Source organism: Panulirus ornatus, chromosome 16 (genome assembly GCF_036320965.1).
Source record: "Panulirus ornatus isolate Po-2019 chromosome 16, ASM3632096v1, whole genome shotgun sequence".
Taxonomy (NCBI): Eukaryota; Metazoa; Arthropoda; class Malacostraca; order Decapoda; family Palinuridae; genus Panulirus; species Panulirus ornatus.
Genome location: NC_092239.1, coordinates 13426606 through 13449943, shown reverse-complemented (window position 1 = coordinate 13449943; position 23338 = coordinate 13426606). Strand labels below are relative to the sequence as shown.

The following is a 23338-nucleotide window of genomic DNA, read 5'->3' as shown; positions in this document are numbered from 1 at the left end:
TAATTTTCCTTATAAGACAAGTCTCTTAGTTGTGAAATGGACAACCACAACTCATCAGCTCTTTGGTCAAGATATACACCTTCAAGCTGATCTACCTGGTAGTGAGCAAATTCAAGTTCAAGCTCATCTATCTGCTCTTCCACGAATTTCTTCACAAAGTATAGCAATGATGCAAACATTGCATCCATTCTCCTCCTTGGGTCAGCAATACTTGCATACTAAATCTGCTCATTCTTCAGGGGGAACTTCTTGAGCATGTAGTCACATGCACAAACAATTCCTGACTGAGGAAGAATTCTTCCTTCTATTTTGATAAAAATACTTTTGTAGTGAGAAAGTTCGTAACATCATTCCCTAATATGAGATCCTCATCTGGTCACTGACTGCACTTTTCCCTACAACTGCATTGTTCAGGTGATGGAAAGCTTGCAATCACTGAGGGCTTCACAAAGCAGAGCAGTCCCTCTTGTAGGAGGACCCATAACCTCTCATTTACAACATAATCTTTGGTGGTGCTTCTTGCAGCTCAAGACTGAGCTTGTTGAATGGAGGCATGGTTTAAAGGAGGAACATACAGTACAGCTTGCTGTAATCATTAAATCTTGTAAGGATCTTCCCAGCTTTGCCCACAGAAACACTTGCTACACAGTCTGCACTGGAAGACAAATCAGCCTTTTTCCTGCTTCAAATCAATGTAGCTCCAGATGAAGCTTTCTTTCTGTTGTCTATACTGCTTGAAGCTGCTTTACTACAAGTACCTTTGCTCTTGCAAATTGTACCCCAGTAGATACGGTCACTATGTCAACTTTGTCCAGTCTTTCTGTGGATGAAGGTAGAGATGTCCTCCTATAGGAAGCCTGCCCTGCAGTGCTGGCTTTGTGAGATGAAGGTAAAGATGTCTTCTTAGAGGAAGCCTGTCCTGCACTGCTGGCTTTGTGAGAAGATGAGGGGAGAGATGTCTTCTTAGAAGAAGCCTGTCCTACAATGCTGGCTGTGTGAGAGGACAAAGGCAGAGATATCTTGCTAATGAGGTCTGACCAGCACTGCTCTTTCCTGGGAAAGATGGAGTGACCTTGCTTGTCTTGGCCTGAAGTGTGGCACAACTACCACTTGTAGACCCTCTGCTTTTTCGACTCCTTTGGAGTGTCATCATCTATTTACCTTTTCTCTCCCATGGATTCTGCTTCTCTGGAGGAGTACTGTTTCAAAGGCTCCCATTGTTCAATGAGTCAGTGCCCTTTCCACAGAGAGCCAGCGAGTATAAACGTTTCAAGATTGCATGCTGTTCAACAATGTACAGGATTTGAACTTCCCCCAACTTTGTGGTGCATACTAGATTTCTCCAAGTAATAATAAACAGGAACAAATTAGTCCACTGCCGAAAATGGCAGCTGGCTAGCTCTCTTCTCAGCAGGAAGATAAAGATGAAAAGGACATCCCATGATAAAAGTATCTGGATTTTTCTTATTTACAAATGTAACTACCCCATTCAGCTCTCCCATCATGACAGCTGCATTATCTGCCATGAAACAAATGACATTTTTTCATGGGATTTTATTTTCTGTTATAACATTGTCAAGAAGCTGAAAGATGTTTCTCCCACTAGATTGTTTCTTTGTGATAGCAATTTCCAGCAGGACACTACCAACTCTGTTCACTTCAGAATCAAAGTATCGCACAATAACAGGATATAACTTCGTTTGTGCCCCACAATCTGAGCTGCCATCTCTTTACATAAAGAATGGTGCTTCTCTGATCTTCTTCAGAATTTAAGCTGTTAAAAAGATATAAAAATCATAGATAGTCAATGCTACAAGGAAATCTGTGTGAAGGATTAATATGTAACCCATGCACGAATCATTGATCAACACACAATAGTAAAGCATTATATAATGTTGGATATCATAAATGAAAATGAAAAAAAAAAATCATAAACTAGAAATGTTCGTTACTGTGCTATGCAAATGTATTCCCCAAACAGTCGCGTGTTAACTGAAAAGGAAATTGTAAGACTGCTGCTGACCATGTATAGGATGAATCAATTGGGGCAATCAATCAATCAATGTGCCTTCCCAACAATGCTCCTATACTTCCTTTCTTACAAAAAGTTACTTCTTCTACATCATCTAACCACCCTATCCTTTGTCTGCTGTAGAGTTTTTCGATACACTTTTATAGAAACCATTGGTGGAATTTTAAATTTAGATATGACCACAGCTTTAGTTTTCAAAACATTGATTTTAAGACCATAAGCTTCTCCTTTTCTGACTAGTTTATTGATGATATCTTGCAAATCATGTACAATGGGGGCAGCATAACCAAAATTGATAGAGGTGTTGACTGAAATATATCAGAACTCCACACAAAATCTGGAAAATCTGGAACTATGAATGCAGCTGATCTGCTTTTTATTTTTCAAATCAATTTATATATAAATCTAGACTTGATCTTCATTTACATTATGAAAAACAGAAAATGGAGAAATGGAAGTAAACATACCTTTGGATTCTTGGCCAAGCATCCTAGCTATGGCTGTTGTTTTGGTTCTTTGGGAGGAAAACTTTGAAGCAATAGGTCACTCAGGTGATCTGAAGCACAATGCAATATTGTGTTCAATTAAAAAGTTGGTCATCAGAGTTTCTGCTCTTGATTATTGAGTAATCAATCCCTTGATGGAAGAATTGTCCAATGTCACGATTGCTCCCTGAACTTTCTGCCATGCTGGTATGTTTTTCCTGCTCAGGTGGGTCTAAATGACATTTGCCTCTCTCTGTGCTATGCTAAAATCTGAAGCACAAACATGACATCGTGCGATAAATTCATCCTTCTCGATTGCACAATGCAGGGCCACTTCCTGGTGTTTTCAGAGTGAAAAGTCTGCTTCTTCCTGCTTGATTTTGCACCCGAAATTGATGCCATGATGAAGTGACTTCACTATCCTCCAGCTCATCATTGACTCGCTCAATGATGCATAGCACGATATGTGATATGAACAGTGGCAAGCCAAAACATCAAAACATGAGGATCAAGTTTTCCCACATAGGGGATGGCTATAACATTTCGACCTCTTCAAACTCTTCCATTATGAATTGGTTATTGTCTAACTGACTTTCCTTATTAGATCACTTTCACACAGAAATGAGTTGGCATTCGTAATGGTAATGTATACATTTTCACTAGTTTGTTAGAGATTAGCTGCATTAAATTTTGCAGGAAAGATTTTGGTTTATACATAGTAGTTCATTTTATCCCCTTTAATTAATGGTCAAGGCCCAAATAAACTGATGTGAGGATGTAACTTACATGCTGAGGATTTGATTTTTCAAGCAAAATTTTCATTGTTACTCTTCATCTGTCACTGCTAGAAAATCTTTGTAAATCAAATTTCGCTACTTTGAAGAACAGAAATAGATGGAAGGAAACTGGTAATTTCTTATCCACTTCTGTAAATGACAATTTTGCACAACTTTTCGAACCTCAGGAGGGCCTGGCCGAGGAGTGGGACTAGCCTGGTTACACAAACTAAAGACATGATTCGACGGTAAGACCAACCATGCAACAATTTGTGCAGTCATTTCCGCGAAATGGTTCGAAATTGACTGGTCTGACTGTTATTTTGTACACTGCATTAATACTTGCGTGCACAATGAGAACATACACTATATACTGAACAGTGCTCCCCTGTGAACTTCCCATACATTACATACACATTACATGTACAATACATGAACATACGACCAGAATCAAAAAAATGTATTTTACTAAGAAAAATCATACTGCCGTATTTTCACAAAAATGTAATAAATATGGCAAAAATGTAAGGGTTGGCAGGTCTGAACAAGGTCATATCATTATCAGCTGACAGAAAATAGTACAGCATCATAAAGGACTTTCTCACATCAAAGGAACCCACCTTATCCTGCTCCCACTTAAAGTGCCACCTCGAAGCTGCATGAGGCCCAAAAGAGGTGACCTAGGGATACATAATGAAATAATAAATAGCACAGAGACACCTGCAGGAGAATTATAGGCTAGACATCTTTTAAAATCTATTGAAAAATAACTTTCTCCAAGGTAAAATAAGCTCAATTTGTAACATGTGAAAGTCATTACCAATCTTCATGTTATCCATAAAGTTATTAATCAATAATTTCTATACATTTTCAAATATATATTTTCCACATTTAACAACAACCAAGCAATCCTTTCATTATGATTTTTGTCATGTGAATGTCTAGATATTCCAGCCATGTGCAGAAAACATTAAGATGTATCTTCATCAAAACCTGTTTGATAGCAATGGCCTGCTCCCACTATTGGAGTACTTCTTTTGTGCTGGAAATATCAGAGACATTTAATAATTAAAATTTGCAAACATAAAAAATCAACATATCAAAAACTAGACATAAGCCATGTTCAACGATTATTTTTTGCAACTGAATGGAAAGCCCAGTTTACAGATGTCTTCCATGCATTGGCTAAAGCCTCATCAAACTTGGAGCGGAAATGATCTCGAGCTTCTTCCTCTGACAAATCTAGTTTCTGAAAAGGAAAACAAAACAGATAAGCTTTACAAGAAATATATACAGAACACAATTAAGAAACATGAAACTCTCCCATACAACATACCAAGTATGCTCAACTGATTTATAACCCTGCAATTCAAGCATTCACTTGTACCCCTTGTCTTTAAATAATGGCACTATACTGCACAAACATTCTGCCACTCCTGAAGTTTGTCATCTTAGGCAATACAGGCAATGACAATGATGACTAACTAATCCATAATATTGTCATCCACTTTCTTGCAAAATTCAAACGCAATACCATCCACTCCAGCTGCTTTGCCACACTTCATCTTATGCAAGGCTTTCACCATTTCCTCTCTTGCTTTGCATACCAACTTGTCCTAAGTGCTTCCTATCATCCAAAAAATTCAACAGGATACTCATTCCATCTCCTCTTTCCTTCTTCTTTGCTGTTACCATCTCCTCATCTGCTCTCCCTCACAATGATGCTCCCATCTGTTCTCTTGTTCTCCCCACAAAATTCATCTCCTTCCAAAATATCTTATTCGCCCCTAAGTTTGTCGATACTGATTCCATCTCTTATTCAATGCTTTTCAGCCCCTGTACCCTTAACCTGACCTCCTGCAGCTTTCTTTTGTACCTCTCCCAATCACTCACACTCCTTCCCTCCAGGTATAACCCAAACATCTCTCTCTTCTCTGTTTTACTAACAACTTAACTTCCACATACCACCACTCACTATCCTTCAGCTTACCACACTCTCTTTTCACTAAATCTACTGATTTAATGAAAACATCATTTAATGTGGTGATGAGGGCTTAAGGTGATGGTGGAGTGGGACAGGTTGGAAAGTTCATTAATGGGAGGGGTTCTTGGCCTGTCTGCCACCACATGAATTATCTAATTCAGCAATTGTTTCATCTGTACGTGGAGGAAAGTTTTCCAAGGCCATTTTCAATTCGATAGTTTATTCTTTAATAGGGGAATGAGATCCTAATGCTGTCACTAACCTCGTCTCCTTGTATAATACTACCAGAAGCATCTGGCAAGTGTCATGAGTACATACATATAAATATAACAATGGGGCTTGCTAAACCCTAAGGAAAGAAGGACATTCCTTAAACACATAATCAATATTGTTTACATATCATCCGGCCAGTATGGGGAGGATCAACGTGTCTCTGTCAAAGGGTCATGGAGTGATGGTCCAGAGGCGTCAAGGAAATGTTGTGTATGGAGACATCTTAGAAGGTAGTGGACAAGAGTGTGGCTATCAGGTCTTTTGCATAATGCACAAATGCGTTGCTCAGGGGAGGCAGGGATGCCAATCTCCCAAGTAAAGTCATACCCAATGATGATAGGGCAGCAGTCGTGTCCCTTTCTGTGACCCTTTCCCATAGACATATGAGAAGTCAGGGAGTTTAGGGAGGGTATTTTACCAGGCTGGCAGGGAGTCCAGAGGGATGGCTGCTTCCTGAGCTCCTCTTTGCTTGCAATGAATTTGGGTCCAAGGCCATTTGAAAAAGTTTTCAAGTGTTCTCCCTTTAATAATTTGTTGGTAGCCACATGAAAGATCTGTAAGCCTTCTAAAGAACATTAAGGCACATTTACAGTTGGGATCCATGTCATAAAAGGGATCATAGCCTTGTCAAGGTAGCTAAATGCTTCTGCTAACCCCTTGGCTGTAAGGTGGAGGACAGGCGTGTTTCTACCAGTTCTTCTTGCGAGTTTTTCTGCCTTCACCTACATAAATTCTTCATTGGTCAGATCTCCAAATTGTGACTCCAGAAATTTAGCCATATTTTGTTCTTCAATTTCTTTAAAGCCAACAGTATTGACAAGAGTCACAGTCGTTTGTTGCATCTGATGCATTGTTCATCATAGCTATTCTTAGATTTAAGCATTCAAAAACTGTAAACTTCTGTAATAAAATGACAGGAGTATAAATATCAGGCTTACCAAAGTTTCCTTTAAGTAGTTAAGATCCTTCTCACTCTGAAGTTCTGGCAGCCCAGTTGATATCATCATTGCAAAGAGGGAGATAATGAAGGAGCCATATTTCCGCAAAATCAGAAAAGCCTGAAATTAAACCATTTTCACTTGAGCTGAGCATTACTTAAATTAAGTCTTAAATCTTCATTGCAAAACAAATAAAGATATAACACTAATCAACACAAATACAGTTGGCAGCATAACATATGCATATCATGAGCTATTTATGGTTCAGTAAGCAGAAAACCATAAAAAACTATTTGCTATGATATACAAGCCCAGTTAGTTAATAAAATACATACATTCAAGGACTTATCTAGTTGAAACACAACAAAACAGTAAGGCAGAATGATATCTAAAGAACATATCAATCTATGCATTCTCTCCACAAACATACAATCTCACTTTTTCATATATAACACCTGACAATACTCAGCTTGCACAACTCTTTCTTTGTAACTCTAATTTATTCTTGTGGTGAGTGCTATGCACTAACCCTGCCTTTTGGTAAAATGGTAGATAGAAGTAGTAGGTTGGGACATTAGACAGAAGCATTAGGTTGGAACATAAGGTAGGCACATTAGGTAGGAACTTAGGTAGGAGCCTTTGAAAAAGCTGCGCTATGGTTGCCCTTTGCCAGTGGCCTGTTAAGAGTGTGGCAATACATGCTAAAAAGTGGCACTGGAGTTCATATTTAAGGAGACTTTTTCTGCGGCCACCCCCCTAAAGGAGCTCTTGCAAGGAACAGGCATCAGACATACAAATAGATAAACAGGTGAAAGCAGTAACACCATGAGTGAAAAGTCACATTGGCTATGCTGTATCATGTCAATGGACAAATATGAGTACAGTCTAGTAAGGGAACTGTCTCCTTCTGGGATGGTATATCATTGTCAACACTTGAAGAGGAGTGTAATCTTATCAAAGATCTCCTAGCTCCTTTTGTGTGACAAGTTTCCCTCTTACTGATTGGAGTGCAGTCTTGAAGTTGCAGGAACCCCATAAAAGGTATCTTAGGTTACATAATAAAAAAAATATAATGTCTTTATAATTGTCTTTATAATTGTTCATCTTTCCCAACTTAGTTCTTTGAGGCTTAAATGAAAAATCCTCATGTAATTTAACTTGTTCCTACTTTTGGACAATGATAACATAAGAGCAGAGGGTTTCAAAATCTTATCACTTGTGCCCTTCATAGGATCTTCTGGCAGGTGATTTAATCGCTTAAGTTGATACCTATGGTACAGTCCTCGATGTACTTCCAAAGAATGAATGTATCTATCAAGACATCAATTACATCTTCTAACTGATGAGAGATGGAGATAGCCTCTCAAATTTGTAATGTCTGATGACACTCATTATGGAAGTCTACATGCATGAGAAGTTTGATGGCTTTGTTATGAAAATATATGGGTAACTTGGGCAAAAGCTCTGTTGATGTCAACAAAGGCAAGAGTTACAGAGGTCTTGCATCTTCTTAGGCTGTAACAAATAAGGTCCAGAAATTTGACATGTCAGGGGATGGTGGTAGAGGTTTTCATATTACCAAACAACTAGTGATCTATGGAACTTATAACATCTGTGTAATCCCAATTTCTGAGTTAATCCTTACTGCAGGTACCTGCAAGGCTTTGATGATGTCTGCAAGAAAGGCAGTGTAAATCTGTTTAGTGAAAATATGCACAATTAAAATGCTAGATTCACTCGTTTCCCTGTTTCTCATTTGTTCTTTTCATGCTCTCATACCTTTAGTGATCTATTTCAACTTTGGAACCATAAGCAACTCTTTTTGACTGTGGGACCAGGTCTTTCCTTGAACTTGGTTGAACAGATACATTTTTGTTAATATCAGCTACATTCTTGATTTCTTCCTGTGGGCCATGAGTCAATCTTTTATCAGAAGTTAGACCAATCAACTCTTTGTTCCTAAACATTCGAATTTCCATTACTGCCTATCAATTTCTCTTTTTCATTGTCCTCACTCTCTCCTTCAATTCTCTTGAGTATTTGCAAAAAACTTTTGCCTCTCTCTTTCACTTCAACCCTGTTGGTGCACAAAAAATAAATCTGTTTTCAGTTCTGAAAGATGAATAAAAACAATCTTATTCTCATAAGAATGAAGGCTTAACTGTTCCTAATTTAGGAAAAACATGTTATCTAACAGACTGGTCAACCCTGTATTTGCAGCAAAACATTCAATATTGTAACTTTTTCATCTGTATGATTAAGTACAGGAAAACTATCAAAATCACTAATATTTCTTATGAATTAAGACTTAGGCATGTGTAGTTTACGAAAAATACATAATTCAAAGGATTGGCTAATCTTAAGTAAGCATGATGTGGGTTCAACTAGGTGATGGAGGTAGGTACGATGGATGGGGGTGGATGCCACAAACTCTGTGAGTCCTTAGTGAGTACAACTACCCTCTGGGTCACTAGTGGGTTACTGAGTCCTCCAAGCACCTCCAGTGACTCCTCCTTTGTTTGGGCTGCCATCTATAGCCAGCTAAAAGAGTGCAAAATTCAGCTTGGTGACAGGAAATTACATGTGTGTCTAGACTGACATTCACAGCACCCTCCTCTGTAGAAGTAGAATAACATCCACAGCACCAAAAGGGTTAATGGGAATGATGGGCTTTATACTAATGCAAACAACTATTTATGAATGAATGTTTACATCATATTTCAAAGCCTTTCTTCTCCAAGCTCATTCTTAAAATTCTATGTACTCTTTTGTTCATCTAACCAACTTTATTGAATGAAGTTTAGTCTAAAAGTATTTGATATAATCTTTAGCATTCAAGAAAGCTTACTTTTATTGTATGTTTGATGAAAGAGCTTTTATAGGATGGATCTTAACATAAACTTTCATTTCTTCAGTTTAGCAAAATGCTTGTTTCACACATTAATCAAAGTACAAGACTCTTACCAGTAAGTGCAAAAATAACACTCATCTAGTCAGTTATGTGCATAAAAAGTGCACTTTATTAAATATATCACCTGCCATGACAATTTGGTTGATCACATTTTCCAACCATGATATCTATCTTTTCCTTTTCTACACTTACCACACTTTTACATAAATCATTTATTTCTCTTACAGTCCACTCACCTATATGAAATTGCATCTCTTACTGAAAGTAGCTTTAGGAATGCTGTTGTCATCCAACAATAAAATCACCTTCTGTTGGGTCCACAGTCCCCATCCTATAAGCTAGCAAAAAGGGTACAGACGCTCAACCCCCTAAGGCAGTCTAGTTACTCTTAAATGCTTACTATTTCTTCATTTTATCTGCTGACTTGGTTACCTGCTACATCATATTTATCTGGGAACAGAATAAGGCAAGGAAGAAATTCTCACCTGGATTAAGCTGCCTTACAGAGTAACTACTTAAAAAAATATGAAAATTAATCAACAATTCATGAATGTCAAAAATACTGCCTTATGTTTAAAGTTCACAGTACAGTTAATAACCTTTAGCTTACCTTTTCACAATAACCCTTGAAATGTTCAAATTCTTCTGAACGTGTTTGTCGCCCCTTAGTGATAACATTAATGAAGTCATGTGTAAGAACAAAAGGCTGACGTTCACGTCTAATGCCAAACTTTTCCTTGAAGTGACCAAGAATGTGTCCAAAATCAATATGAAACAGTTGTCCATTCTTCATGACCATAATGTTGTCAGAGTGGCGATCAGCAATCCCTAAGACATAAGTAGCCACACAGTAGCCAGCACAAGAAAGAGTAAACTCATGGATGGCCTTATTGAGCAATGCATCAGTGGGGTTGTGATCCTTCAACCAGGCTAAAAAGAGAAGAAAAAAGAAGCATGTTAAACATATCACAAACTTTACAAGTAATCCTCAATCAAATGTCTAAAGTGTTCTCACTCTGTATTCGTTTCCATTACATTATTTTTGATTCAGCAGGGTGTTCCATACATTGTCCTCCACGTGTACCCCTGTTTTGGGAAAACTCTGTCCAGTTCACACTGTCAATATAACTTTGAACTGCATTCTCCAACTCTACCCTTCCACCTTTTTCTTAATCTTAACTTTCATCATCATCCTTTCACTTCATTCATCCACATCATACTGGCCAACCATCTCACAGCCATTGTTTCCTTATATCCATTTCCTCTCAGAACCACCTTCACTATTTCAACCAATATATATTTCCTCCTCTATTCCATTCCTCACTCTGCAACCCTGACAACCCAGTTCTTATTTTATGTACTCATTCTACACTACATCCAAACCTTGAAAATTCTAACTGCAATGCTTGCACCCTACTTGTTTATCTGTTACTGAATACATGTTAGCATACCCATGATTACAATATATGTACTCAAGCTTATATGTCAAATATTATCACTGTACAGTGAGTTCTTATTCATGAATAATAAACACTATCAATGTATGCATGCCCCTGCTTGTTAACCTCTTAACTTGAAATATCAAAATCTAAAACAGAATGAGAATAAAGGTCTAAAGGTCATGTAAACGTCATTGCTTCTCATATATCATACCTACAGGGAAAGGATACCTTTATCAATTCACAGAGAATGACTATATTTCGATATACAATGGACTCTTGAGCTGGCATAATACCCAATGATCCTCCTGGCATGCAGTTGAAGACAAGGCCTGAAAATAGGTTGGAACATGAGGTAGACGCAAGACAAAAGTAGTTGATAGGAACATTAGGTAAGAGCCTCTGAAAACACTGCACTTGAGTTGAGTTGAGGTGAGGCACTAAAGGCTCAAAAGTGGCACTGGAGTTCACCATTTATGGAGACTATTTTCCTGTTGGCCACCCACTTGAAGGAGTTACTGAAGGGAATGGGCATCAGAGATACAGGGATAAATAGACAGATCTAACCACTGTTTAGGTGAACATCACAAAAATATATTACTTAAGCTATGACAGAGTTAGAATGGAAACTAACAATCTGCATGGGTCCTGCAAGGTCTTCTATGGATGAAGTTCCATTACACCCTTAGCTAAACTTACAACATAAACTAAAACATCTGTTGTGTTTAGAATGAAAACTAAGACTGTAAAATACCCTGTTCAATGATGTGCTGCACCTGACCACTAACAACAGCTTGAACTCTATATACTATTGTAAAACAAAGATCTGCTGAAGTTCCAATCTAGAACAGTCACATAAGGGGTTGCAGTGATTCCCCTTCAATATATAACTCTCTAAATTGGTTTTAATAGTCTCCCCATACATTAATGGATGCAAGGGAACCTCAAGCCTCATGGTCTTTCTTTATTTCTCCTCCAATGACACAGGGTTATGAAATAAAAAAGACCAGAAGATGGCAACTTTCATAACAAAGATCAGTGAGGTCTATACAAGCAAGAACTTAAATCTTTCAACCAAGTAAATCAGTCCTAAAATCTCAGGACATGAATTGACAATATCCCCATATAAGAAATGATTTAGTAAATACTTATTGTAATAAACGTTTAAAACAGTGAGTTAACAAGAGAATAATATTGAGGGTCAGCATCATCATCATAGGGTAAAGGCCAGCCTCAACAAAGTCAACCACCTATGTGAGCAAGTTATGTCCCATGCTAAACTAGTATGGTTGGCTCACCAGTGTATGGATGCTACCATAATGAAAATATCCTGTAAGCCTATCTAGTTCAGACTCCCATAAACTAAATATACAAATAAAAATCATCTGTAAGCATGATTCTATACCAAAAACATATTTATCTATATTTATTTATTTTGCTTTGTCGCTGTCTCCCGCGTTAGCGAGGTAGCGCAAGGAAACAGACAAAAGAATGGCCCAACCCACCCACATACACATCCATACACGCAAATATACATACCTATACATCTCAATGTACACATATATATACACACACAGACATATACATACATACACATGTACATAATTCATACTGTCTGCCTTTATTTATTCCCATTGCCACCTCACCACATGTGGAATACCATCCCCCTCCCCCCTCATGTGTGCGAGGTAGCTCTAGGAAAAGATAACAAAGGACCCATTCGTTCACACTCAGTCTCTAGCTGTCATGTAATAATGCACCGATACCACAGCTCCCTTTCCACATCCAGGCCCAACACAACTTTCCATGGTTTACCAAAGACGCTTCACATGCCCTGATTCAATCCATTGACAGCACGTCGACCCCGGTATACCACATCGTTCCAATTCACTCTATTCCTTGCACGCCTTTCACCCTCCTGCATGTTCAGGCCCCGATCACTCAAAATCTTTTTCACTCCATCTTTCCACCTCCAATTTGGTCTCCCACTTCTCCTCGTTCCCTCCACCTCCGACACATATATCCTCTTGGTCAATCTTTCCTCACTCATGCTCTCCATGTGACCAAACCATTTCAAAACACCCTCTTCTGCTCTCAACCACACTCTTTTTATTACCACACATCTCTCTTACCCTTACATTACTTACTTGATCAAACCACCTCACACCACATATTGTCCTCAAACATCTCATTTCCAGCACATCCACCCTCCTATGCACAACTCCATCCATAGCCCACGCCTCGCAACCATACAACATTGTTGGAACCACTATTCCTTCAAACATACACATTTTTGCTTTCCGAGATAATGTTCTCAACTTCCAAACATTCTTCAATGCTCCCAGAATTTTCGCCCCTCCCCCACCGTATGATTCACTTCCGCTTCCATGGTTCCATCCACTGCCAAATCCACTCCCAGATATCTAAAACACTTTACTTCCTCCAGTTCTTCTCCATTCAAACTTACCTCACAATTGACTTGACCCTCAACCCTACTGTAACTAATAAACTTGCTCTTATTCACATTTACTCTTAACTTTATTCTTTCACACACTTTACCAAACTCAGTCACCAGCTTCTGCAGTTTCTCACATGAATCAGCCACCAGTGCTGTATCATCAGCGAACAACAACTGACTCACTTCCCAAGCTCTCTCATCCACAACAGACTGCATACTTGCCCCTCTTTCCAAAACTCTTGCATTCACCTCCCTAACAACCCCATCCATAAACAAATTAAACAACCATGGAGACATCACACACCCCTGCCACAAGCCCACATTCACTGAGAACCAATCACTTTCCTCTCTTCCTACACGTACACATGCCTTACATCCTCGATAAAAACTTTTCACTGCTTCTCACAACTTGCCTGCCACACCATATATTCTTAATACCTTCCACAGAGCATCTCTATCACCTCTATCATATGCCTTCTCCAGATCCATAAATGCTACATACAAATCCATTTGTTTTTCTAGGTATTTCTCACATACATTCTTCAAAGCAAACACCTGATCCACACATCCTCTACCACTTCTGAAACCACACTGCTCTTCCCCAATCTGATGCTCTGTACATGCCTTCAACCTCTCAATCAATCCCCTCCCATATAATTTACCAGGAATACTCAACAAACTTATACCTCTGTAATTTGAGCACTCACTCTTATCCCCTTTGCCTTTGTGCAATGGCACTATGCAAGCAGTCCGCCAATCCTCAGGCACCTCACCATGAATCATACATACATTAAATAACCTTACCAACCAGTCAACAATGTCTCCTTCCCAAGCTCACTTACTCTCACCACTCTCTTCACCCAAACATTCTCTCTTCTTTTCTGAAAACCTCTACAAATCTTCACCTTTGCCTCCACAAGATAACGATCAGACATCCCTCCAGTTGCACCTGTCAGAACATTAACATCCAAAAGTCTCTCTTTCGTGCGCCTATCAATTAATACATAATCCAATAACCCTCTCTGGCCATCTCTCCTACTTACATACGTATACTTATGTATATCTCACTTTTTAAACCAGGTATTCCCAATCACCAGTCCTTTTTCAGCACATAAATCTACAAGCTCTTCACCATTTCCATTTACAACACTGAACACCCCATGTATACCAATTATTCCCTTGACTGCCACATTACTCACCTTTGCATTCAAATCACCCATCACTATAACCCGGTCTTGTGCATCAAAACCACTAACACACTCATTCAGCTGCTCCCAAAACACTTGCCTCTCATGATCTTTCTTCTCATGCCCAGGTGCATATGCACCAATAATCATCCATCTCTCTCCATCAACTTTCAGTTTTACCCATATCAATCTAGAATTTACTTTCTTACACTCTATCACATACTCTCACAACTCCTGTTTCAGGAGTAGTGCTACTCCTTCCCTTGCTCTTGTCCTCTCACTAACCCCTGACTTTACTCCCAAGACATTCCCAAACCACTCTTCCCCTTTATCCTTAAGCTTCGTTTCACTCAGAGCCAAAACATCCAGGTTCCTTTCCTCAAACATACTACCTAGCTCTCCTTTTTTCTCATCTTGGTTACATCCACACACATTTAGACACCCCAATCTGAGCCTTCGAGGTGGATGAGCACTCCCCGCGTGACTCCTTCTTCTGTTTCCCCTTTTAGAAAGTTAAAATACAAGGACGGGAGGGTTTCTGGCCCCCTGCTCCCGTCCCCTTTAGTTGCCTTCTACAACACGTGAAGAAAGTGTGGGAAGTATTCTTTCTCCCCTATCCCCATAAAAATATAAAATAAGCAAACTAGTGAAGTCCACGGTATCATATAGGAAAAACTCATAAATGCCAGCTGGTCAGAGATACCTCCAAAACAGATCATTGTACTAACTATCCCCAACATACGTCAAAGTTCCATTCTGACCGACTGGTTGGATCTCGAAATGGACATAAGTCAAACATATGTCAGCAACGCATAAAGAATTTGTATACCTGTACAGCATTCTTTTATCCTTCTCAGTTTCTATCATGATTATCTCATTTTTTTACTAACCAGCTTTATTATATGATCTGTTTATTCAAGATTCTTTAGGTCATATTTCATGAATTTAATTTTTTATGTTAAGCTCATTTTTGTTTAACCAGCTTTATGAATTGCCATTCTTTAAAATCACTCTAGGGTTTACTAAAAAAATTCCTTGTTTTATTTTTTACCTTTTTGGCAGCTCCTTTGTCAGCACTTGCTGCTTCACCTGTGACTTGAACACTGTGCAAGCTACATCTTTTTTAAATCTACTGAACCAACTATGACTTGCTGAGAAGTTCTTGATGTAATCCTTGCCCACTTGTTCCTTCAAAGTCTCAAAAAGTCTTCTAGCCTTCACCTGAATTGTTAGTGAGCTTAGAGGTACATGTTTTTGAATCTGATCTTCCATCCACAGCATCATCAACTTTTCCATTTCATGGATGGGCCCTTGTTACTTTGTTATCATTGTAGACTTTATACTTGCCGAACCTTACAATTTCAAGTATTTTTTCTGTCCTTTAAAACAAAGGAGACTGTTGAATAGGACAACTGTAGATCATGTGCAATCACATTAACATTTTTCCTCTTTCATATTGGGTGATTACCTTCGTTTTCAATTCTAAATTAAGCATCTTCCTCAGCTTCTTGCCAGATCTATCAACATGTGATGGGTTTTCCCTCTTAGTGGCCTGCTGTATGGTTCTTGAACTTCTCTAATCAAGCATAAGCTGGCCTTATACATATGGTGGTGGAAGAGGGTGAAATCCTCGTGGCTTAAGCTTTATCAAAGAGCAAGATAGGGTTTTGACCTCCCCTAAGCAAGAGCTCTCTCTGATGACCACAAGGCTTGGTGCAAAGGTGAAAATATTTACAGACTAAACAATTAAAGAAAAAAAAGTGACTTACCTAACAATGATCCTTTCCTAAATGCACAAGTTGCAGAGAACATGCCTTTCTGTCTCTGAATATTAGCAATAGTCTCAGCATTCAATACAACTTGGATGATTCCTTCACGATTATCAGTTGACATACAACTATAGGGACTCATTCTGAGGATGTAAGAAAATTAATAGGTTACAACTAATATGGATTCATATAACTAAATATACGGTCACCTTCCACAGTATTTGAAGAAAGTGAAATATGAAGAATCTTTACAAACATTTTTCATTATTCATCATACTTAGAATAGTAACAAGTAGTGATAAGGTGAGGAGTAGCCAGAGTGAGTACTTTGAAGGATTGCTGAATGTTGTTTATAATTGGGTGGCAGATGTAGGGTGTTTGGGTAATGGAGTTAGTGAAGAGAGTCTTGAAAAGTGGTTAGATGAAAAGGAAAGATGTGGTAAAAGCCTTGCATAATATGAAAAGTTATGAGGTGGCTGGAGTGGATGGTATTGCGGCTGAATTTTTAAGAAAAGGTGACTACTGTTGATTGGTTAGTTGGATTTTCACTGTACATATAGATGATGGTTAGGTGCCTGAAGATTGGCAGAATGCGCGTATAATGCCGCTCTATAAACACAAGGGGTGCAAAGGTGAATGCTCAAACTGCAGAGGTATAAGTTTGTTGATTGCACCTGGTAAATTGTATCGGACAGTGGTAACTAAAAGGGTGAAAGCATGTGCAGAGTATCAGATAGGGGAGGAGGTGAATAATCCATAATTTTTCCATTATCATGAATCTAACTTTGATACAGGAAAAAGAATATTTGTTTAAAGAAGCCCATTAGTTTGTTACATACAATTTTCTTCACTATCTCTTTAATATTGTATGGAGTTACCGGATTAAAAGTGCTTGGCGAGGGTGTATCACCAGGGTATAAACTTGCCAACAAACATCTCACTCCAAAGGAGTCAATCCTTTCTCTGCAACTGACTACAGAGCAGCCTTGAAGCTGGAAAAGCCCCTTGTGAAAAGGTCACATAATAATAATAATAATAATAATAATAATAATAATAATAATAATAATAGTAATAGTGGTAATAATAATAATAATAATAATATTATTATATTTTTATTATTTTGCTTTGTCACTGTCTCCTGCATTTGCGAGGTAGCGCAAGGAAACAGAAGAAAGAAATGGCCCAACCCACCCCCATACACATGTATATACACACACGCAAATATACATACCTATACATCTCAATGTACACATATATATACACACACAGACACATACATATATACCCATGCACACAATTCACACTGTCTGCCTTTATTCATTCCCATCGCCACCTCGCCACACATGGAATACCATCCCCCTCCCCCCTCATGTGTGCGAGGTAGCGCTAGGAAAAGACAACAAAGGCCCCATTCGTTCACACTCAGTCTCCAGCTGTCATGCAATAATGCCCGAAACCACAGCTCCCTTTCCACATCCAGGCCCCACAGAACTTTCCATGGTTTACCCCAGACGCTTCACATGCCTTGATTCAATCCACTGACAGCACGTCAACCCCGGTATACCACATCGATCCAATTCACTCTATTCCTTGCACGCCTTTCACCCTCCTGCATGTTCAGGCCCCAATCACTCAAAATCTTTTTCACTCCATCTTTCCACCTCCAATTTGGTCTCCCACTTCTCCTTGTTCCCTCCATCAATGACACATATATCCTCTTGGTCAATCTTTCCTCACTCATTCTCTCCATGTGCCCAAACCATTTCAAAACACCCTCTTCTGCTCTCTCAACACACTCTTTTTATTACCACACATCTCTCTTACCCTAACATTACTTACTCGATCAAACCACCTCACACCACATATTGTCCTCAAACATCTCATTTCCAGCACATCCACCCTCCTGCGCACAACTCTATCCATAGCCCACGCCTCGCAACCATACAACATTGTTGGAACCACTATTCCTTCAAACATACCCATTTTTCTTTCCAAGATAATGTTCTCGACTTCCACACATTCTTCAACGCTCCCAGAATTTTTGCCCCCTCCCCTACCCTATGATTCACTTCTGCTTCCATGGTTCCATCCGCTGCCAAATCCACTCCCAGATATCTATAACACTTTACTTCCTCCAGTTTTTCTCCATTCAAACTTACCTCCCAGTTGACTTGACCCTCAACCCTACTCTACCTAATAACCTTGCTCTTATTCACATTTACTCTCAGCTTTCTTTTTTCACATACTTTACCACACTCAGTCACCAATTCTGCAGTTTCTGACATGAATCAGCCACCAGCGCTGTATCATCAGCGAACAACAACTGACTCGCTTCCCAAGCTCACTCATCCACAAGAGACTGCATACTTGCCCCTCTTTCCAAAACTCTTTCATTCACCTCCCTAACAACCTCATCCATAGACAAATTAAACAACCAAGGAGACATCACACATCCCTGCTGCAAACCTACATTCACTGAGAAGCAATCACTTTCCTCTCTTCCTACACATACACATGCCTTACATCCTCAATAAAAACTTTTCACTGCTTCTAACAACTTGTCTCTCAAACCATATATTCTTAATACCTTCCACAGAGCATCTCTATCAACTCTATCATATGCCTTCTCCAGATCCATAAATGCTACATACAAATCCATTTGCTTTTCTAAGTATTTCTCACATACATTCTTCAAAGCAAACACCTGATCCACACATCCTCTACCACTTCTGAAACCACACTGCTCTTCCCCAATCTGATGCTCTGTACATGCCTTTACCCCCTCAATCAATACCCTCCCATATAATTTCCCAGGAATACTCAACAAACTTATACCTCTGTAATTTGAGCACTCACTCTTATCCCCTTTGCCTTTGTACAATGGCACTATGCACGCATTCTGCCAATCCTCAAGCACCTCACCATGAGTCATACATACATTAAATAACCTTACCAACCAGTCAACAATACAGTCACCCCCTTTTTTAATAAATTCCACTGCAATACCATCCAAACCTGCTGCCTTGCCGGTTTTCATCTTCCGCAAAGCTTTTACTACCTCTTCTCTGTTTACCAAATCATTTTCCCTAACCCTCTCACTTTGCACACCACCTCGACCAAAACACCCTATATCTGTCACTCTATCATCAAACACATTCAACAAACCTTCAAAATACTCACTCCATCTCCTTCCACATCACCACTACTTGTTATCACCTCCCCATTTGCGCCCATCACTGAAGTTCCCACTTGCTCCTTTGTCTTATGCACTTTATTTACCTCCTTCCAGAACATCTTTTTTATTCTCCCTAAAATTTAATGATACTCTCTCACCCCAACTCTCATTTGCCCTTTTTTTCACCTCTTGCACCTTTCTCTTGACCTCCTGTCTCTTTGTTTTATACATCTCCCACTCAATTGCATTTTTTCCCTGCAAAAATCGTCCAAATGCCTCTCTCTTCTCTTTCACTAATACTCTTACTTCTTCATCCCACCACTCACTACCCTTTCTAATCAACCCATCTCCCACTCTTCTCATGCCACAAGCATCTTTTGCGCAATCCATCACTGATTCCCTAAATACATCCCATTCCTCCCCCACTCCCCTTACTTCTCACCTTTTTCCATTCTGTACTCAGCTCTCCTGGTACTTCCTCACACAAGTCTCCTTCCTAAGCTCACTTACTCTCACCACTCTCTTCACCCCAACATTCACTCTTCTTTTCTGAAAACCCATACAAATCTTCACCTTAGCCTCCACAAGATAATGATCAGACATCCCTCCAGTTGCACCTCTCAGAACATTAACATCCAATAATAAGTGTTTTACATATCTGGGAGTGGATTTGGCAGTGGATGGAACCATGGAAGCGGAAGTGAATCATAGGGTGGTGGAGGGGGCGAAAATCCTGGGAGCCTTGAAGAATGTGTGGAAGTCGAGAACATTATCTCGGAAAGCAAAAATGGGTATGTTTGAAGGAATAGTGGTTCCAACAATGTTGTATGGTTGCGAGGCGTGGGCTATGGATAGAGTTGTACGCAGGAAGGTGGATGTGCTGGAAATGAGATGTTTGAAGACAATGTGTGGTGTGAGGTGGTTTGATCGAGTAAGTAATGTAAGGGTAAGAGAGATGTGTGGAAATAAAAAGAGCGTGGTTGAGAGAGCAGAAGAGGGTGTTTTGAAATGGTTTGGGCACATGGAGAGAATGAGTGAGGAAAGATTAACCAAGAGGATATATGCGTCGGAGGTGGAGGGAACGAGGATAAGTGGGAGTCCAAATTGGAGGTGGAAAGATGGAGTGAAAAAGATTTTGAGTGATCGGGGCTTGAACATGCAGGAGGGTGAAAGGCAGGCAAGAAATAGAGTGAATTGGATCGATGTGGTATACCGGGGTCGACGTGCTGTCAATGGATTGAATCAGGGCATGTGAAGCGTCTGGGGTAAACCATGGAAAGTTCTGTGTGGCCTGGATGTGGAAAGGGAGCTGTGGTTTCTGGCATTATTGCATGACAGCTAGAGACTGAGTGTGAACGAATGGGGCCTTTGTTGTCTTTTCCTAACGCTACCTTGCACAAATGAGGGGGGAGGGGGATGTTATTCCATGTGTGGCGAGGTGGCGATGGGAATGAATAAAGGCAGACAGTGTGAATTGTGTGCATGTGTATATATGTATGTGTCTGTGTGTGTATATATATGTGTACATTGAGATGTATGGGTATGTATATTTGCGTGTGTGGACATGTGTGTATATACATGTGTATGGGGGTGGGGTGGGCCATTTCTTTCGTCTGTTTCCTTGCGCTACCTCGCAAACGCGGGAGACAGCGACAAAGCAAAATAAATATAAATAAAATAAATAATAATAATATCCCTGGGGATAGGGGAGAAAGAATAATTCCCACGCATTCCTCACATGTCGTAGAAGGCAACTAGAGGGGACAGGAGCGGGGGGGGGGGGTAGAAACCCTCCCTTCCTTGTATTTTAACTTTCTAAAAGGGGAAACAGAAGAAGGAGTCACGCGGGGAGTGCTCATCCTCCTCGAAGGCTCAGATTGGGGTGTCTAAATGTATGTGGATGTAACCAAGATGAGAAAAAAAGAGATAGGTAGTATGTTTAAGGTAAGGAACCACGATGTTTTGGCTCTGAGTGAAACGAAGCTCAAGGATAAAGGGGAAGAGTGGTTTGGGAATGTCTTGGGAGTAAAGTCAGGGGTTAGTGAGAGGACAAGAGCAAGGGAAGGAGTAGCACTACTCCTGAAACTGGAGTGGTGGGAGTATGTCATAGAGTGTAAGAAAGTAAACTCTAGATTGATATGGGTAAAACTGAAAGTTGATGGAGAGATGGGTGATTATTTATTGCATATGCACCTGGACATGAGAAGAAAGATCATGAGAGGCAAGCATATGCACCTGGACATGAGAAGAAAGATCATGAGAGGCAAGTGTTTTGGGAGCAGCTGAATGAGCATGTTAGTGGTTTTCATGCACGAGACCGGGTTATAGTGATGGGTGATTTGAATGCAAAGGTGAGTAATGTGGCAGTTGAGGGAATAATTGGTATACATGGGGTGTTCAGTGTTGTAAATGGAAATGGTGAAGAGCTTGTAGATTTATGTGCTGAAAAAGGACTGGTGCTTGGGAATACCTGGTTTAAAAAGAGATATACATAAGTATACGTATGTAAGTAGGAGAGATGGCCAGAGAGCGTTACTGGATTATGTGTTAATTGATAGGCGCGCGAAAGAGACTTTTGGATGTTAATGTGCTGAGAGGTGCAACTGGAGGGATGTCTGATCATTATCTTGTGGAGGCTAAGGTGAAGATTTGTAGAGGTTTTCAGAAAAGAAGAGAGAATGTTCGGGTGAAGAGAGTGGTGAGAGTAAGTGAGCTTGAGAAGGAGACTTGTGTGAGGAAGTACCAGGAGAGACTGAGTACAGAATGGAAAAAGGTGAGAACAAAGGAGGTAAAGGGAGTGGGGGAGGAATGGGATGTATTTAGGGAAGCAGTGATGGCTTGCGTAAAAGATGCATGTGGCATGAGAAGCGTGGAAGGTGGGCAGATTAGAAAGGGTAGTGAGTGGTGGGATGAAGAAGTAAGATTATTAGTGAAAGAGAAGAGAGAGGCATTTGGATGATTTTTGCAGGGAAATAATGCAAATGAGTGGAAGGTGAATAAAAGAAAGAGGCAGGAGGTCAAGAGAAAGGTGCAAGAGGTGAAAAAGAGGGCAAATGAGAGTTGGGGTGAGAGAGTATCATTAAATTTTAGGGAGAATAAAAAGATGTTTTGGAAGGAGGTAAATAAAGTGCGTAAGACAAGGGAGCAAATGGGAACTTCAGTGAAGGGGGCTAATGGGGAGGTGATAACAAGTAGTGGTGATGTGAGAAGGAGATGGAGTGAGTATTTTGAAGGTTTGTTGAATGTGTTTGATGATAGAGTGGCAGATATAGGGTGTTTTGGTCAAGGTGGTGCGCAAAGTGAGAGGGTTAGGGAAAATGATTGGGTAAACAGAGAAAAGGTAGTAAAAGCTTTGCGGAAGATGAAAGCCGGCAAGGCAGGGGGTTGGGATGGTATTGCAGTGGAATTTATTAAAAAAGGGGGTGACTGTATTGTTGACTGGTTGGTAAGGTTATTTAATGTATATATAACTCATGTGAGGTGCCTGAGGATTGGCAGAATGCTTGCATAGTGCCATGGTACAAAGGCAAAGGGAACCAAGGCGAGTGCTCAAATTACAGAGGTATAAGTTTGTTGAGTATTCCTGGGAAATTATATGGGAGGGTATTGATTGAGAGGGTGAAGGCATGTACAGAGCATCAGATTGGGGAAGAGCAGTGTGGTTTCAGAAGTGGTAGAGGATGTGTGGATCAGGTGTTTGCTTTGAAGAATGTATGTGAGAAATACTTAGAAAAGCAAATGGATCTGTATGTAGCATTTATGGATCTGGAGAAGGCATATCATAGAGTTGATAGAGATGCTCAGTGGAAGGTATTAAGAATATATGGAGTGGGAGGCAAGTTGTTAGAAGCAGTGAAAAGTTTTTATTGAGGATGTAAAGCATGTGTACGTGTAGGAAGAGAGGAAAGTGA

General features: G+C 39.8%; 2 protein-coding genes across 7 annotated transcripts in view; both read right to left on the bottom strand.

The window, feature by feature from the left end:
- MED30 (Mediator complex subunit 30) overlaps positions 1 to 4047 on the bottom strand; it is a 33204-nt gene extending 29157 nt beyond the window's left edge. The window contains exon 1 of the mRNA XM_071671308.1: positions 3914 to 4047. The gene's annotated coding sequence lies outside the window, so the exon portion shown is untranslated. The remainder of the gene's footprint in view (positions 1 to 3913) is intronic.
- Pi3K92E (phosphatidylinositol 3-kinase 92E) overlaps positions 4037 to 23338 on the bottom strand; it is a 100915-nt gene continuing 81613 nt past the window's right edge. For all 6 annotated transcript variants that reach the window (XM_071671303.1, XM_071671304.1, XM_071671301.1 and 3 more), the window contains 4 exons: positions 16253 to 16395; positions 10010 to 10329; positions 6489 to 6608; positions 4037 to 4542 (listed from right to left, as the gene is read on the bottom strand). In XM_071671303.1, coding sequence (XP_071527404.1) covers positions 4417 to 4542; positions 6489 to 6608; positions 10010 to 10329; positions 16253 to 16395 — 709 coding nt within the window. In that variant the 3' untranslated portion in view covers positions 4037 to 4416. The remainder of the gene's footprint in view (positions 4543 to 6488; positions 6609 to 10009; positions 10330 to 16252; positions 16396 to 23338) is intronic.